This window comes from Saimiri boliviensis, chromosome 15, assembly GCF_048565385.1.
Source record: "Saimiri boliviensis isolate mSaiBol1 chromosome 15, mSaiBol1.pri, whole genome shotgun sequence".
Taxonomy (NCBI): Eukaryota; Metazoa; Chordata; class Mammalia; order Primates; family Cebidae; genus Saimiri; species Saimiri boliviensis.
Genome location: NC_133463.1, coordinates 82740022 through 82759134, shown reverse-complemented (window position 1 = coordinate 82759134; position 19113 = coordinate 82740022). Strand labels below are relative to the sequence as shown.

Below are 19113 nucleotides of genomic sequence, written 5' to 3'. Positions count from 1 at the left end.
TATACATGGGTACAATTTAATAGGGTCATGGTGGTGTGGGCAGGACTTGTCAGAGCCTTTGAAGGTGGTGCAGGGACTCTGTGTTTCAGGCTGTTGGCAGGCAGGCTCCTACACAGGGTCCAAGGCTACATGAAGAGAGGAGCTTCTCTAGGAAGGAAGGGAATGTCTTCTCATGGGGGAAATTGGGGGGACACCCACCAGGAGGTTTTTTGGAGCCTCAGATGACCACATCAGACAGGGGAGTAAAAATATGGGAGCGTTTTAAAAGAGAACATTTCAGAGAGATAGAGAGGATAAAACCAGCCAGTCTTGAGGGCTGAGATGATGTGTGAGAGGGAGAAGTAGAACTCCAGACTCCCCTGATCCTCCCACCTGCTGTCTGTCCTCTTTTGTCCTTCTTCCAAGTCCATTTCCCTGCCCCTGCATCCCAGGGCGCTGTTCAGTCCTGCTTCTCTTCTCACTCTGTACACTGTCTATGACTGCGATCAGTCTTAGGACATCTGCTGGTTGCCTGTACTAATATGCCAACAAACTCATTAAAGACCACAGTCGTGGGGCCTATTGTGTTTGATGATTCTCAAAGCACAGTCGTACACTACACTGTGTTTTTGGTCCCCCATCTAAACACCATCAGGTAGGCAGGGAAGGTTTGCTCTCCCATTTCACAGATACGGACTCAAAAGCAGTGGAGATTTAATGACTTGGCCAGGTGACTTCATTATTAGTGGTGGGCCTAACACCTGACCCTCTTCCGCCCCTGGTTTCTTCATGCCGCCGCACTTCCTTCTTCTACCTTGCTTGACACAGAATGCAATCGTGTCCTTGAGAAGGTCCTTCCGTGCTGTAAAGGTGTCCTCATTCTAATAACACCACTTCTATCTGTCAGCACTGTATAAATAGTCTTGTATCAACCAGGCCATTTCATGTAGGTTTTAACCATTACATGGCCTTTTTCTGCATTTGAATCCACACTTTCTGATACCAGACATGTAGTTAGTCTCCTTCTGAATGTCTGTCTTTACTACGTTGGCCAGCTTGTTAAACTGAGGTTGAAATGGTGATGTGTGGCCCCAGGTTTCACACACTAGTGTCACCTGGCACTTTCTGTTTTGCCATTATTCTTCTTCGCCCTCTCCAAGGTAGGCCCGTCAACAAAGGGGTGGATTCACATCTGATCTCTGGGCCTATTGATGTATGTATCACTTTAATACCATACTCACTTGCACAAATTAGACTGCAGAAATCTTACCTGATGAAGCTTTCTTGCTTGCTATGAGTAGGAGCCAATAGAGTAACTCCTCCTTTTACCAAGAAGCCATCCTGTGCATTGCAGTCAGTTCCAGTGTCGCGACCTTGAACATTACCTCATCACTAGATTCTCATCTGCTTTAAAATGTTCCTCTAGGTCCCTTCCTTGAGGCCGATGGGAAATGCGATCACTTTAATGTAGTTAGATGTTTTTAGATGTCTTCTAATCAGACTTTTCAGAACCCACTTTCACGTGTGAGACATGACTTCCTGTCCTCTTCTATTCTCTTTCTGTTTAAAGAACCAAAACAGCAAATCCTTAAATCATGAAAAAGTGCATTTTTCCTGTTTTTTGTTGTTGTTGTTGTTTGTTTGTTTGCTTGCTTGTTTTTTAAGAGACAGGGTCTCACTCTGTCACCCAGACTGAAGTGTGTTGGTGCCATCTTACCTGCTTTCTTGATATAAAAATAAAGACTTAAAGAGTTTCAGCTTTAACAAATCCAATCTCTTTCTTTCAACTCAAATTGTAAATCTTCAGTGTACATTTTTTTAATCTGTTTTTTTTTTTATTATTATTATTTGAGACAGGGTCTCACTTTGTCACCTAGGTTGGGGTGCAGTGGCACAATCTTGATTCACAGTGACCTCTGCCTCCCAGGTTCAAGCAATTCTCATGCCTCAGCCCCACAAATAGCTGGGACTATAGGCGTGCACCACCACGCCCGACTAACTTTTATATTTTAGTAGAGAAGGGGGGTTGCCATTTTGGCAAACTTGTTTTGCTGATCTGGAACTCCTGACCTCAAGTGATCTGCCCGCCTCAACCTCCCAAAGTGCTGGAATTACAGGCATGAGCCACTGTGCTCGGCCCAAGGTACCTTTTGAAAAAGATCTTTTGATGCCACCTTTTTGGAAAAAGGAACATGACCTGAAGTCCAGCTTGTGCTCCACGTCTTTTCTCCTTGACTTGCTGAAGGCTAGCTTTTGTTTTTCTCATGCTGCTGAACCTCCTCTTGGTAGGTTACCGGTGCCATCCCCGATTTCCAGGTCCAGTGGACACTGGGGAGGCCCTTCCTGTTGGATTTCTTAGAGCACTCAGCTCTGTTATCCTCTCCTCCCTGGAGGACCTTATTCCTCAAATCCCGTGACTCCAGACTCCCCTGATCCTCCCGCCTGCTGTCCTCTCCCTTCCTTCTTCCAAGTCCACCTCCTTTTGCCTGCTTGCTCCTAGGTTCCAGGGTGCTGTTCCAATCTGCTTCTGTTCTCTTTCCGTGGCCGCGCTCAGTCTTAGGGCATCTGCTAGTTGCCTGTGCTCCGACCTGCACTTGCAGCCCAGAGCCATCCTCTAAGTTCCAGACCCACCCTGTGGGATGTTCAGAGTTCTAGGAATGCACTCTTTCCCTCCTGTTATCCACATGACTTCCTTTTTTGCTGGTGGCCTTCCTGGCCCTCTGCCATCCATGCTAGAAACTTGGGAGTCACCCTAGTGGCTCCATCTCCTCCCTCTCACACATTATCCCAGCCATCAGGTCTGGCTGGTTTCACCTTCTCCATCTCTCTTAAATGTCCTCTTCCTTTCCCATATTTTTATTCCCTGGCCTCATTTTAGGCCTTTAATATCTCTTGTCCGTATCACTGCAATTAACTGGGTAATTGGTTTCTTGCCTCCAGTCTTGTTCCTTTCAGGTCCCTTTTCCATTTAACTTCCAAATATCCAGAGTGCTATTTCCAAATGGGAAGTTGGACGTTGTCCTGCCTGACACCTACCAGGGGCTCCCATTGCCGACCATCACCCTCCTGACCCAGCAAACAGCACACCATGTTGGCCTGGCTGGTATCGATGCTCGTCTTCTCTCTTGCCAAGTCCCTGCCTCATAGTTACAGCCAGTAACTGCCCACATCTCTCCCAGTCCACCTTGGGGTTCCTTGTTCTTGAGGTTGATACTTAGATCTGGGGCATCTTATGTCCATCCAGGAGACCCAAGAATACCAACCTGTGCTCCTCTCAGTTGCACTTTTAGGGAGACACATGCTAGGGAAAGAAAATGGCCAGTGGAAAACCAAATCATCTCTTTATTGTTGGCTGGGCCTGGGGCCCAAAGTCTGATGCAAAGCAAGTAGCCAGGCTAGGAGACTATGAAACTCGGGGCAAGTCTCAAACCATTCTGTTTCTGTTTCCTTACCTGCAAAAATGAGGATAATAATTACAAATAACATAGGAGTTTGATGTGAAACTTAGAGGAATGAATCCATGCAAAACATTTAGAACTATCTGGCATATAGTAGCTATCAGTAAAAATTAGATAAATCAGTAATAATTATCACGTTAGCTCTCCTTACTTTGGTTAAGAACTTCTGTGCAGCATTGAGTAATAGCTATGCTAATAGGCTCCCTGTCTTACTTTTTGGACCACACTAAGAACTTTGATGTTGCATTCCAAATGAGCCATGGAGCCAGTTTATATCTTCCTCCCAACTCTCAGCCAGATTCTGTCCTGAAAGCTCTGAATAAATAACCTCCCTTTTGAGATTTGGTGTCATTTGCTGTTTGTGAGTTTCTGACTTAGAAACCAAGTGTTATGATTTAGTTTGCCCAGATAGTGTTTAATCTTTGGAGCTGATATTTAAGTCCCCAAGCCTGTGTATATTTAGGGAATCATGAATCTGCCTCATTCGCCATGTATCCCTGGGGTCAGAGGACAGTCAGAGGTCAGTAAATATATGCTTCATAAATGAAATCTTGAGACTTGCAGTATCACAGCTTTTATGCCTGGCAGTGGCTTAGCAATGCCATTCCCTCCCTCTGTCTGTCTCCTCCCCTGCGTCAGTCCCAGGGGAATTATCTGCTGGCCTGTGGCAATGCCTCACAGTTCAGGACTTGTTCTGCTTAAAGAGCCTAGATGGGGCTCAGTTCCCCTACTTTGGGAGAGAAGGTCCCCAGTAGAAAATGAGTGGTAATTGACTTTATGTAGAGGTTCTAATGGATATGAAGGATAGAAGCAAGACCAGTGAAGGAAGGAGACTGGAGGTTTATCCTCCTAACCTCCCCTGCACTGGTCTGCAGTGAAAAGGCTGCTGGGGCATGTTTTGAAGCCCTGTGTCAAAGTGGAGGCTAAGTAGACAGCAGACTGCTGGAGAGGCTACACGGGAAAGTCTTCCATGGAAAGAAGGTTTCTCCAAGTCAAGTCTTTCTTTCAACTTTAAGAATTGAAAATTTTGGTAGAAATTGCTAGCTCAGAGACTGATTTCTCATTTGGGCTCACATGTACATTTTTTTTTTTTTTTTTTTGCCAATATGCTCACATTTTGGCAATTTTTCTTCTCATTAGCACTTCTGCTAATGGATGGGCATGGGAAACAAAGGAGCTGAACTCACAGGAAGCTGTTTATCTGCTTTGCTGCAAGAAGGGTGAAATGGGCTCTCGAGTCTGAAGCTAGATTTGCAGGACTGTTTCTTATTTTCATTGCCCTTTTTCTTCCTGCCTTTTATGCCCGCTGAATGCCTGATGCTGGCAATGTAGCATTTTCGCATTTTCTTTTTGATTTCTCTGTAAATGCTAGCATTCCAAAAATAATATCTTCATGCTATTTGCTTATTTAGAGATGAAAGCAATTCAAAATGGTTTCGCTTTTATTTTAACTTTGTGGTAATCATATATTGGAATTTTAGACCCTTTGTTCTCTGCACAGTAGATAGATGAGGAAGCCTGACCAATTTTGTCTTAGTAAACACTGCGGGCCAAACTCCACGGATTCCTTACCTGAGGGACTGTCACAGGTATGGCGCAGCACAGGCATCCGGTAAGCAGAGTGTGGCCTTGGTGTAGGGCTAAGTCCCCGGGGAACATTTTAGACCAACCACATTCACTGCCCTGTGTCTTTCCAAGACTGGCCCTTCTGGGGATGGCAGTATTCCCTTTATAGGCTGGGAGGGTCCCCTTCTTTGTGCTAGAGAGAGGACAGGGGCAGACTCTGGAAAGCCTTCTCAGGAAGACTGGACAAGACTTAGTGGTAAGTTGAATAGTAAGAAAGAAGGAAAAACCAAAGATGGCTGTTGGGTTTCTGTCTTTGATGACTAACCGATATTGCAGAAAGATGTGTCTCAAGTGTCAAGTGCCTGTAGAACATCCCTGTGAAGATACCTGGAAGGCAGTTGACAATTCCCATCTATGGTTCAGGAGAGAGGACCCAACAGAACATATAGACCCACCAATCAACAATGCACAAATGATCACTGGAACCAGAGCAGAACAAATCCAGAGAAGGCCAGCACCTTAGAGAGATCCAGCATTTCACATTAAGCCTGGGTTGCAGATAAATACATGTAGAAAGTTGAGCCCTGGCAGAACCTGGTGACAGTGGCATGACAATGTCACAACTGTCACAGTGGGATGTGGCAGCCAGCCTAAGGAGATGGGATGGGGAGAGCATGAGTTCTGAGCAGGGGGCACCCCCAGGAGTTGTTCTCTAGGAGATGGCAGAGGCCTGAGAAACGGAGATGACAGCATGAAGGCAGCAGGGGGAACTGCTCTTGGAGCAGGTGGGCAGGTGGTGGGCAAGGGGCCTACGAGAAAGGAGTGTGACTTAGGAGGGGGTGAGGTGGAAGATTTTCCTTTTCATTTTCTTCTTTCCTTCCTTTCTTTCTCTCTCTCTCTCTTTTTCTTTCTCTTTTTCTCTCTCTCTCTTTTTCTCTCTCCCTCTCTTTTTCCCTCTCTCCTTCCCCCCGCCTTACCTCCCCTCTCTCCCTCTCCTCCCCCTCTCCCCCCTACTTTCTTTCCCTCTCTGCCATCTGCTTCTATGGGAAGACTTCGTCACAGTTTTATACTTAAAGGGAAGAAACCTTGAAAGAGGAGCTGATCGAAGCTTCAGCATTGAGAGGACATTTTCTCTACTGTTGGTGCACTTCATATTCAGACATTGCTGTCACTGGTTTAACTCTTCTGGGCGCTAGTGGTGAAAAGATTGATGAATTGGACAATTGAGGAGTAAAGGTAGTGTTTGAGCTCTTAATAGATGCAGTGGTACCTCAGCTTCCAGATGCTCAGTAAGAATTGTGATAGAATTGCTGATAAAATCAATAAGAAATGCTTTGTATGGCATTTTAGGTATCAGTTTATATGATGTCATTTAATTCTCACAACAACCTTATGACATGGGCATGATCCTCACTTTCCTAATGAAAGGTTCGTGCTAAGAGAAGTTTCATGAGTTGCCTGAGGTTCCATCACTGGTCAGAGCCAGAGGTGTGGCTGGACTTTCTCCATCTGAGTCCCATAAACCATGCCTAGTGCTGCTCCTATTGTGGCTGCTCCATGCTCTTCTCCTCCTGGGCTAGGAGGCTGCTGGGTCATCAAACAGGTCCTGAATGTCCCTGGAGCACTGTCAGAATCATACAGCACGTGGATTAGAGGAGCATGCTGGTAGCTCCTGACCAGGGACTGTGGCATGGCATTTGTCAGTGATGGGGATGTACATTTGTCACCCAGCCAAAGTCCAGGTCTCATGAAGCTTCCCCAGGGGCCCAGCAGGTGCCTGTCTCCCGGCCCCACTATCTATGCAGTCTCCAAAGCGTTGTACAAGAGGAAAGGCAAGGCTGCATGACTCATGTATGGCCTCATCCTAAAAGTACCTTGTCTTGACCAGGTGGGCGTGAGAAATAAATTTTACCTGCTGGATTTCCCTAATGATTGACACTTGTGTATGCCGGTGCATGCAGACAAATACCGAGGAGGAATTCATTTAGCTAAAGAAGCAAATAAAGTGATGTACCACTGAATGGCAGGGATACGTTCTGAGAAATGTGTCCTTAAGCAAATTCTTAGTTGTAGAACATCATAGAATGTACTTACACAGATGTAGACAGTATAGCCACCTTGCACTTGCAGGCTGTATGGCAGAAACTATTGCTGTGAACGCTGTTGTATATGCAGTCCGTCACTGAGTGAAGTGTCGTTATGTGACACCTGACTGTATATCAGGGAACCAATTGTAACACGAGCCACTTTTAATGTTATTCACTTAAAAAAAAGATAGATTACTATATTGCTTTTTTTTGTCTTCTTCTTGAACAAAAACTAAATTCTGAGGTGGATGAAAAAAGAAAAGAAGTAACAAGCAAATTCCCTCAGCAGAGACAGCTCCTCCTCTGGGGCACCTTGTCCCAGTCCCTTGGTTGGTCACCGCAAAGGCAGGTCTCAGCATTCCTGCCCCAGTGGTTTTCCTGAGAGCATGTCACAGGTGACAGGGCCTGCTCATCTCAGGCTTTCTGGGTGTCAGATGCTCATCAGGTGGGAGCAGCCGCGAAGGCAGACATCTGGGGCTCACCTTCCCTAACCCCTGCTCATTGTCCCCACAGCCTTTCCGCTGTGCCCATTGCCATTACTCCTGCAACATATCTGGCTCTCTGAAGCGGCACTACAACAGGAAGCACCCCAACGAGGAGTATGCCAACGTGGGCACCGGGGAGCTGGCAGCGGAGGTGCTCATCCAGCAAGGTAGGCGAGGGGCCAGCCAGCGGGGGCCCTGCCTGCTTCCTTCTAGGCCACATGCCCCATTGGGAAGAGCAGCTGACATCCCGTAGTTTTGATGCGTAAACCTGCCGGCGATGTTCATTCTTCGTTGTAATTGTCGTCATTGCCCCTATCATTGTTTGTCAGCGTTACTTCTTGCCTGGTTAGTATTATAACAACCTTAATGGAAGTCTAAAATGACAAGTGAAAATTCACCCACAAATTCTACTACCCCCAACAGTGCTCACTTCTCAGTATTGCCTAGCAGTCTTTGTCCATGCATAAAGTTCGTGTAGATGAGAGTTCACCGTTGTCTTTCTTTACTTCACATGCACAGGAGCAGTTTTTTTTTTCTTTGATATATTGTCTTCCTAATTATGAGTTCTGAGGGCTTTTTTGTAATTCAATGTTGAATGGAAATACTTTAACAATTCTTTTTATTGAACATTGTGGAGTTTTTAGATTTTTCTTCCTAGTGCTATTATAAGCATATTTATGGGTGGATTTTTTTGGAGTATCTAAAAATATTTATTGAGTGTGCTTCTTACTTATTCATCCTGAAAAGAAAAAAAGACATTCTAGAACATTTAAACTAATGAGAATTGATGAAAACCTCTTCTCATTTTAAATTATTAAAATTTTGTGAGTTTTTGTTTTTTCAGTAAATAATCACATATTTCCACTTGAGAGGGCTTAGCTCATGTGCTGTTACCATACAGAGGAATTCTGTTGTATTTATATCTGCACTTCAGTAATTCAGCTAAAAAATGATTGCAGCACAGAGTTAGCTGCTTCTCTTTCCTAAGTCCTGTGACTATTTGAAGCTGAAGACAGATTTAGAAATCTGCCCCCAGTAAACAGAGATGTGGAATTGTAGACTGCCGCAGCTGGGAATGCTTGGAGTTTTGATTCAGCATGAAGCTCCACTCTCTGTAATAGCCATGAAATGCATCTTAATGTAAAACAAATGAATTGACTATATCCCTCAGCACTTTCAGTGACAGGGCTGATGCACGGAAATAGATGAGGAGCACAGAAAACTCAGGATAATTTTAAAGCCATCCATCTGGGGTAATGGTGGGCATGTGCCTTCGCTTTATTAATGGCAGTTTTATGGAGCTGGGGAGCAGGATGTGCAGTGGGGAGGGCCCTGGCTCCAATCTGCATTCTTCTTTTTCAGCTGCGCCATCTTGGGCATGTTACCCAAGCTCTCCCTCTTAGGCCCTTGCCTGTAGACTGGAGTTCACAGCAGTCATCTTCCACGATGGTGGAGAGGATTAAATGAAAAAACACATGCATGCAGTACACGTTCAGTCCTTGCTTTTGAATATTTTTTTCTGAACATATCTAAGACTTGTGGAGCAATTGCATTATTTTTTATGACCCACCCCAGTGCCCCATGTCCAGGAATCACAGAAGGGAGAATAGATTATCTTACAGCCCCAGTAAATAACTGGAGTTGCAGCTTAGGGATTCTTTTTCACATCCTTCACACTCTTGGGTTGGATTCCCAGGAAATAGACGTTTACTGTGTCTGCCGGGACAGGCGTGAGGATCTGACTGATGATACTATCATTGCCCTGTGCTTCCAAACTTTCATCATTGCTTTGCAAAAAATGTGCTGAGGTTGAACTGTTTGATGTCCTCAGTTTCCAGTTAACTTTCTGAGACTCTCTGTAATCAGCTGGCATTCCCTGACAGGAGTGGGGATATTTTATCTTTGCAGGGGTGCTTTTGGTTCTTCTTTCAAAGATACACACACACACACACACACACACACACACACACACACACACACACACAGATATGCCCACAGTTGTTCCTAGGCATCCATGAGGGGCTGGTTCCAGGACCCTCTGCAGATACCACAATCCACAGACTGCTTAAGTCCATTATATAAAATGGAATGGTGTTTGCATATCGCCTACACACATCTTCCTGTGTACTTTAAGTCATCTCCAGATTACTTATAATAAATAATATAATGTAAATGGCATGTGAATAGTTATTGCACTTTGGTTTTCAATTTGTATTATTTTTTATTTTTGTATTGTTATTTTTATTTATTTTTCCTGAATATTTCCAATCTGTAGTTGGTTGAACCCATGGATATGGAGGACCATCTGTTCTACCCACTCCCCCTGAAATATTTTCATGAGACTTCATAATTTCGTGTTTTGATATAAGGAAGATGTCTTAAAATAACATCATAAAAAACATGAATAACATGTATTTTTCTCAAAATGATTTTGTAGTCTCCTTAAGCCACATGCAGGGATTCCTTGTGTGTCAGCTGTGTTGCAGAGTGTCATACTGTGACATGTGCAAAGCTATTGATTGCTAAAAGACCCTCTTGTCTGCCTTGCCACAGGGATTCTGGGATTCCAGGGAGGGGTTCCATGCACAGTGCTGCAGAGGAGGCCCCAGAAAATAGCCTCAAAGGAGCTGAGAGTTCCCACATCGGATACTTCTGTTCTGTGTGGGTTCTGTATGACATTCTCTGTGGAGTTTGGGTGGTTTACAATGTGCTCCCAAAGCTTGCTGGGAAGGGTGGCTGCTTAGGCTCTCCCCAAGTAGGAGGGAGGGGCAACCTGACTTATAGTATTTGCCAATTCCTGTAGTGTAAATTCTTCTACCATGGACAATTTTAAGCTGCTAACATGATGTCACTGAACATGGAACTGGAGGACCTGTGCACATTTGGCTTATGAGCTAATGTCTTGGCTCCCAGGTACCTCTCATCCAGAGGGCCCTGGGTGACATTGGCAGGTCTCTGCCACCAGGGCCCTTCTGGATGCGCCGACTCTCAGGACTCTAATGCTTTGTAGTAATTAAGCTTGTACTGAGAACTATGTAAATATTGTACTCCTGGCTTGTATTTTATGTGCATCTGATGCTTTGAAGACAGATTCCTTTTAGCCATTACTTACTCATTAATATGCATTTGAGGCATTCTCCCACACAAATGCACATTTCATGCTGTTTAAGGAAAAAATACTTGTGTTGCTTTAGTGGTCCTGCCCCTTTCCTCCCGTTAAAATATGCCTGATTAAGCTAGCTCAAGAACTGGTTCAGTAAATCACAGGCTGTGAGAGGCTCAGATACTTTGGTAAGCTTTGCTAAGCTTCACGAATCTTTTGCTCATTCCTAGAGCATGTAGCAGGGTGAAGATGGGGTTTAGCAGGCTTTCCAGTGGCTTCCAAGCTCTCCCTCAAGTCTCTCTGGGTTATTGGAATGAGCACAGGGTTGGGAGTCAGATGGACCTGGGCCGGGATTTTTGATCACTGTGGACCTTGGACCAGGTACTTAACCTCTCTGAATCTTGGTTTGTATACCTCCAAAGAGGAAGGCTCATACCTGCCTCCACAGCAGTTGCAAAGATTTGATATTATGCTCTAAGATTCCCAGAGAGTGCCAACAGTTAGTGCTTAATGAATGGCTGAAATCCACTATTACATTTATCCACATATTTCTACTTTGAGCACGTGTCTCTCAAGTGCCTACAATGTACCTGGCACCATGCTAGGTGCTGGGACTTGGTGTCAAACAAGGCAATCTTTGGTGGTATTGTTATTCCTGCCCAGGTTGGGGACGAAGACTAGGCAGCTCCCTCCAAAGCTCTGTGTTCTAATTGTAGCAGAAGGACTGCATCCCTTTCAGCTATGCCCTGGAGCTCACAGGACCAGAGTTAGCTGCTTCTCCCACGTGGCTGTGCCCCTTCTGTGTCCTCCAGTTTTAGAGAGTTATTGAAGTGTAAGGGTGGGTAACTGGAACGAGAGAAAGCAGTGAGAGCAGAAGTGTCAAGGAGAAGAAGTCTTAGTATTTGGCATCTGCTAGAATCTTTATGTTACTTTGAAGTGCTGTATTAGAAAAATATAAATATGAATGCATGTGTACTTTGGATGTATATTTGTATATTGGTGTTTTATACCAGGTTCAGGGAAAATAGCTTAGTAGAAAATCCAGAAACAGTGAGGTAACCCACAAGTGATGTATTTGATTTTTAGACATTTTAATTTTAAAATTGTTTTTATTAGGGCCCAGATTCAATGAGTTACTGGCACATGCTTCCAGTGACGTGATATAATGCTGTGTTATTGATTGTTTCATGTTAATTTATCTCTCACAGCGGCCCTGTGAGCTTGGCATAATCATTCCTATTGTAAAATAAGGAGATGAAGGGAGTGTTTATGACTGACTTCAGTCACACCCAGCGAGCAAGTGGCCAAGCCAAACCCAGTCTCCTGATTCAGTGTCTGTACCTTGCCACTCTCATGTTTAATATTCTCTGATGTTTGTAGATGTTTGTACTTAGAGAGGAGGAAGAGAAAGGGGAGGAGAAGGATGAGGCATGGTCATCTCTTAAGCGACTGGGTCACATTTGTTGGTGGTCATATAATAGTTTGTAGAAAAGTCACACACATGGGTACTGTTTATTTTCTCTTACTTCGTTGTCCCCAAGGCTAGTTGCTCATCTGACCCAAGACTGACTCTGGGGCCTTTCCAAGCCCTTCCCTTTGGTTATCCAGAGTGTCTCAGATCCCAAGATTTGGGACCATATGTGAGGGAAGGGGGTGGATGGGAGGATCTCACTTGCTCCATCCACCAAGTGTTTCTCATTGGGATTTGGTACATCAGCCTGGCTAATAATAAAATGCACTTTGTTTCCTCTGCTGCCCCTTTTGCTCTGTGGGAAGAGGGGCTGGGATTTGAAATAGGATTCAGATAGTCCCAGGTAGGATCTAATATTGCATGCCATGTCACCAGGAACCCTCTACCTCAGTGCTTGCATGTGACTTCCAGGGAATTTCTCCCCTTAAGCATTTCTTAGCTCTGAACTGGGGCTCTGGCTGGGCCCTAGGACAGACACTGAGTTAAAAGCCAACAGGAAGTGGTAATGTCAGCAAAGTTCTAGTCCATATTACGTGTTAATCTGTGTAATAAAATTATTCCATATCCACTTTCCTCGGATAATTTAGCTGCTTTTGTTCATGTCCTTATCCATATCCGTATCCTTCAGTGTCTGTGTTTAGTTGCTTGTAGCTGCTGTAACAAGTCACTACATACTTTGTGGTGGTTTAAAACGACATAGATTTATTATCTTAGCTCTGAAGGTCAGAAGTCCAAAATGAGTCTCACCAAGTTAAAATCAAAGTGCTAACAAATTAGTATTCCTTCTGGAGACTCTAGGGGAGAATCTCTTTCCTTGCCTTTTCTAGCCTCTAGAGGCTGCCTACATTCCTTGCCTTGTGGCCCCCTCCTCCATCTTAAAAGCCAGAAATGGCCAATGGAGCTTCTCACACTGCATCTCTGTACCCTCTCTTGCCTTCTTCTTATAATGACCCCTGTGATAGCATTGGGCCCACTCACGTAAACCAGAATCATCTCCCCATCTCAAAATTCTTAACTGTATTGCATCCTTTTTGCCATGTAAGCATGTAAGGTAAGATATTCACGTGATCTGGGGATTCGGGTGTGGCTGTCTTTAGGGGCTGATTATTCTGCCTACTGCACTCTTTTTTAAGAATATGAACTTTAGTGCAGTGGCTCATCTCAAAAGAAAAAAAAAAAAAGAACACAAATTTCAGCATTTTTACCCTAGTAGAAGAGAAAGCCAAGACTCAAGAGTTTAAGGAAGCTTTGGCTCACCTGAGCAAGTGCCAGATTCAGGTCTTGTGACTGCCTAACCCAGTGTTATATGCCATTCTGGGAGTTATACTATTGAAAATGAAATTGAATTTTCAATAACGTCAAGCACCACAAAGGAGCAGAGATATTTTAATGCCTGAAACTCCTCCTGAATATATTGCATTACAAAAAGAGCAAAGGATTCCGTGATCAGCTATTTAAATTGCTCCTGAAATTCTGTATTTTTACCTGGTTAATCAGTCCAGCTCCGGAAATTGTGATTTGAGGACGCGTAGTTTTTATGATGTGCACTTAATATCAGTGCCATGAGTAAATTCACTGAGTCTTCCGTTGACCTTCACTGTACCTTGCCTAAGAATTTAATGAATTCAAATAGAAATTAATTTCTCTCAGCTTTGATGTCAATTAACTGACATAGTTATACATTCATTCTAGATTACATATTTTCATTTGTTGTTCTTTAATTAAAGTCACTGTGGCAAAGGCTGAAGTTTTAATTAATGTGGGGTCATTATCACATTAAGTTTAATTTAAACATAATATAGGAATGTTTTCCTCTCTGAATTAGTTTCCACTAATGAGTACCCCAGAAGGAATCTTTAATTTCATTTTTAAGCCTAAGTTTAACCTTAAGAAGTTTGCCTTTGTTCATCATTACATATTGTCTTTATAGGAGAAGCAGCATCAGTTTAGTGAAAAAGAAAAAAAAAAAAAAGTAGAGGTCCTCACACCCTGCAAGGTTTTTGAAAGATGATTGAAGGAAAAGACATCATTTTATGCGATTTTAAAAAAGCAATAGCAAAGGAAGTTAAAAATGAAGTTTATCCTCTGGACAAGAAAGAAGCTCATTTGTCTTTGCCTAAAAAAAGAACACAATATTTACGAGTTTCAGAAAACAAACACTCATCTGAGCTGTCTTCTCTGCAGAATATTCTAGAATTTAAGAATTTGGTGTTCGTGGCCAGTCTTTCTGCTGACGGCGGCCACCTCCTGCCTCTGTTCCCTCCTCCGTCTCCACCAGGGTTGGGAACGGGAAGCAGTGAGTGGAGGTGTGAGGGCTACGTGGTAGCTGGCAGGTTGGCCTCTATGAAGGTGATTGTTTGGAAAATCACCCACCATCTCAGCTGATAGAAAAGAACCCCAATAATAGAGCAGTGCTCTTTCTTGATTCCACTGACATGTAATTAATTTGGAGATGGAGCGCATCAAAACTGCATCTGAGAGATGATTAAATGTGGGCCTCATCCCCGTGATGTTTATCTGATAAAATTTGTCCAGACAACCTTGATATTAGGACAGAATTCCTCTGTTTCTTCCCAGGTATCTCAATGAGCAATATAGAAACATGGCAGCCTGAAATACACTGAGTGGTCAGCTCAGCTCTTTCGCTGCCTAAGTATAAGCATCTTAGTGGTTCATTCAGCTCACATATATGTTGGGGAGGTGGAATACTTTGGGACATTACTGGACCTGCATATTGGAGATAGAGAGGGGACTGAGTGTTTGTGAGGCTTTAGAACTCCACATACAGGATGCAGAGGCTGTACAGGGTTTGAGTTGGAGAGGTGCTTGGTAGAAGAACCAGGAGTGAGTGGTATCACACTTCTGTGGTATCACAGAAGCCCCAAAAGACTAGATCTTGAGTGGAGAATGTGGTCAGCATTGTCATATAATGCACAGAAGTTACAAGGGACAGTAGCAAAGCCTGGGGTTAACGAGGTGAGTTAGATTTAGATTCAGCTCTTAGTTTTGCAGTGTGACCTCAGAAGGGTTACTTCACCATCCCAAGCCTCTGTATAAAACGAGCTAAGCGTGCCTGTGTCATTGTGCTATCGGGAAGAAACCACAACTTGATGTATGAGGTGCCTGATGCATGATAACTGCCCAGTTAGTGGAAAACCTATGTTGTTATTGTTATTAGTAGTGCTGTTGGTGTACTAGTAATAAGATGGAGTGGAGAATATTCATTGGATTGAGGATGTTAGCTGATCTTGACATGTGGAATGCCAGGAGAGGACTGAGCACAGGAAGCAGCATGCTATGGTGTGAGGCAGGGCTTCTCAACCTCAGCCCTGCTCACAATCAGGGCCAGGCCAGTGTTTGTTTTAGGGGCTGTTTTGTGTGTCGTAAGGTGTTTAGCAGCATCTTTGGCCTCTGCCCACTGGATGTCCTGGGCACCCGCCAGTTTTAAAACCAAAAGTTCCTTCATACATTGCCTGTGAGGAAAATCACCCATAGTTTAGAACCACTGGCCTAAGTAATGAAGAGAGACAAGGAAGTGATGACTTCATTTTATTTTTCTAGTTTAGATTTGTAATCTTCATTTCAGTAATTATTTTGAATAGGGCAGTTACTCCCTCAAGGAATAAAATTTGAAAGATGGAGGAGACATGAATGCTGCCTTCTTCCATTTGCATCCCAGTCTGTTGTCTACCTCAGGCATCACTCAGCATCTCTTTCTGGTGAGTTCTTGGACGTGGAGACTCCACAGAGTCCTGGCTATGAAGGAAAGGAGAAGACAGGGCAGCACTCAGGCAGTCCCTTGGATAACACCAAACATACTTGCTGAGGGGACAGATGGACAGAGGGAAGGTGCAGAAGTCTGAGGAAAGCAGGGGGATGGTTGGAGAAGGAGCAAAAGAAAGAAGAGGATTTGCCAAGACTCAGAGTCAGTGAGGCAAGATGTAACAATTGAGGAGAAGCTAGATGCTAGTTGCTGGGACTTGAACAGTGAGTAAGTGGATGATGCCCCTCAAGTCCACACTCTAAAAAGGTGCCACTTTAGAAGAGAGAAAGTACAATGAAGATGTGTAGGAAAGATAATAATACAATGTCAGACTGACAATTTAATGCCAGTAGGGAAATCTGTTAGGGAGTTTTGATGGCTCTGTATGTTTGGTGGGGCTAGGAGTCCCAGGAGGGCCTCTTTGAAGAGGTGGTGCTTAAAGAGGATGCGAAGGTCAAATGGAGAACTTGGGGAAGCTTTTGTGATTGAGGAGGCACAGCAGGTGTCCCAGTAAGGGAATGAACTTGGTCAGTGCAAAAGAAAGAAAAGGGAGAGAATGAGGGAGAGAAAGAGGGAGGCAGGACCTGCAAGCCACAGGGAGGAGTCAGGATTGTATTGTAGGTGAGACAGAAGACCACTGGAAGGGTGTATACCTCTGACACAGTGATCTAGTCTGTGTTTTCAGAAGACCATGTTGTGTGCTTGATGGGAAGCAGACCAGCAGTGGAGAACAGACAGTGGCTCTAGGAGAGCAGTTAGGAGCTGGTTGCTCCCATCTGTGCATGAGACTGCAGTGGCTCGTCCAGGAGGCGGGGGAGGCACCGGGATGTGCAGTCCTGTCCACCTGCGGGGACGCATCCCAGGCTGGAGCTCAGGATGGGAGTCTGGGCTGGAGGAACAAAAATAGCAAGGTCATCAGTTTGTGGATAATATGTGTCCTGGGCAGGAGGAAGAGCCTCAAGAATGTCTGGATACCCTGCCTAGGGGACACAGGACAGAGGAGGAGGCTCAACCATGGGACAGGGAAAGCAGAAAGGTGTGTGATCATGGAGGCCAGAGGAACAGGGTGTTTAGTGGAGTGGTGTTTGCACCCATGCAAGGTTTCAAAACTTGAAGGGCTTTGAAAAAACTTCAGGATGTTGGAGGAATCTTAAACAGCTTGTTTTAGAAAGGGGCATTGAGTCTAACAGGGCTGAGGATCGGTACTGTAGAAGGAGGGGAAAGGGGTCTTGGAAGGCAGCGGGGAACTCTAACCCACAGCTGGCATCAGGCCCAGCATAGGGAGGTGTAGAAGGACAGAGTTTTATAGTACAAGAAGGTCGGGAAAGTTCTTACCTGATATTTTCATTATGAAGCAGGAGACAAGAACTGAGGCTGTGATTGAAAGAGGAAGTCGACAATAATGTAGGAGACTTCATGAGATGGATGGGATGGAGAATTGCAGTTCCTCTTCTGGCTGATTGGTCAGAATTGACTGGGGAATACTTGAATTGGAAGTATGGCCATAAGAATAAATATGGCTTTGTGCTTTGCCTCAGCATCCCAGGATCAGAACAAGGAGGACTGGGGCTTGGATTGATGCTGGGCTCTGGGTTTGCCAGGCAGGTTCAAGAGAAAGATAAGTGGCTGGGGACATGGAGGGCTTTGTCAATGAAAGTTGTTAAGTTTCAGGCTCTGGAGTGTGCTTTCTGGAGAGAGGAGCAGAGTTAGGGGTGGGTTGAGATAAAATGGGAGAGGATGCAAACTGGAGATCCTCCAGAAATGGAAGAATAATGGTGGTGAGAATAAGAGAGGGCCAGAGGACCAATAGTCATCAGAGTGGAATGCTTGGATTTAGCCCCAAGGGTGGTGCCGAATAATCATACGGATGACTGAGTGAAACTCCATAGATGGTGAAATGGTAGGGAAGGTTCTTGGCCTTGCAGTCGAAGGATATTACAGTATTTAAGTGGAGAGGGTCAGTTGCCAAATTGTCTGATGGGTCTGGCACTGTGGGTAGGAGGGACAGGACAGGGAAATGGTCCTCTTCTACTGTGGAGGTACTGTTGCTGCCCTGCCCAGGCCTGGCCTCCTCATTACTTGGGGCTTAAGAGCATGAGCAGCTTCCACCTGAGAGGACTTAGCGGAGAGCGTAGTCAAAGATGGAGAGGGAAGGAGTGCGCTCTCTGACAAGGTGAATGTTGGGGATTTTGTTGTCCAGGAGATCTGAGATTCCAGGATGGCTGTGGAAGCATTGGCATGAAGGAGAGACCATGCAGGCCACAGAGAAGACACGGCAGAGGAGGATGGGAGGCCAGAGCTTGCAACTAGAGAGTGACCTGCTGGAATAGGGTAGCTCACAGTACCAGGCAGCTGTGGCGTTGGGGATGTTGGTGAGAGGGCTCCTTTCCCTGGTCCAGCTCAAGGCGGAGGGCTGGTGGTGACAGCAGCCAGCCTGGCTCAGACCGGTAGGCTAGAAGCCTGGTACCAGCACTACCCTTAGTCTCCCGAGGCTGGAGTTTGCTTCTGAAAGGCACAATTTGTTCAAAGAGACTTTTGTCCCGGCTGCAATTTAGTTGCCGCTTCTGATGTAATTGTAGAAAGATATTCTTTTGTGTGACTCTCCAGTTTGGGTTTTTTTAAACCTAGAGTTGTACATTCTCTTAATTAAAGCATCTAAACACTTCCTGGAATATGTGCAAAATTTAATCAGTTCAATAAATAATGACATTTCAGGATGTGACCAGCTTTTTAATTTATTTTTTACTGGGAAATTCGCCTGGGAATTTATGCCAGTGACTTAGATCTGACGTGAAGGAGACTGAGAATCTGGCTCCTGATCTTAGTATTTTGGCACAAAGGAGATTAAGAAAAGCAGACACTCCCCTTCTGTTGTTCTTGTGTTCTAAATTATTTGTTATTTACAAGTGAAAAAATGAGAGAATGATTTAAGCTACTTACCCACTGGCAAAGGGAATTATATTACTCATCTTAGTTCTCTCTGGCATTTAGACTGTTAGGCACATATTATGATGACTGCAAAGACTTATTCAACAAATAAGAAAGTATATTAAGTTTTAAAATCTCCGCCTTGAAAAACATACACACTGTGGCTATTGTGTTCCAATACTAAGGTAAGCCTGGCTTGAATATAAGTGCTGGAGACAAAATAATGCTTACTAGATTTTAGGCATTTGGACCAAAGGGGGAACTGTTGCATTT

The 19113-nt window shown here is 44.5% G+C and overlaps 1 protein-coding gene across 4 annotated transcripts in view; it reads left to right on the top strand.

Annotated features, from left to right (window-relative positions):
* Nucleotides 1-19113, top strand: part of ZFAT (zinc finger and AT-hook domain containing) — a 225937-nt gene that overhangs the window by 165377 nt on the left and 41447 nt on the right. For all 4 annotated transcript variants that reach the window (XM_010344221.2, XM_003933686.4, XM_074387174.1 and 1 more), the window contains one exon: nucleotides 7604-7742. In XM_010344221.2, coding sequence (XP_010342523.1) covers nucleotides 7604-7742 — 139 coding nt within the window. The remainder of the gene's footprint in view (nucleotides 1-7603; nucleotides 7743-19113) is intronic.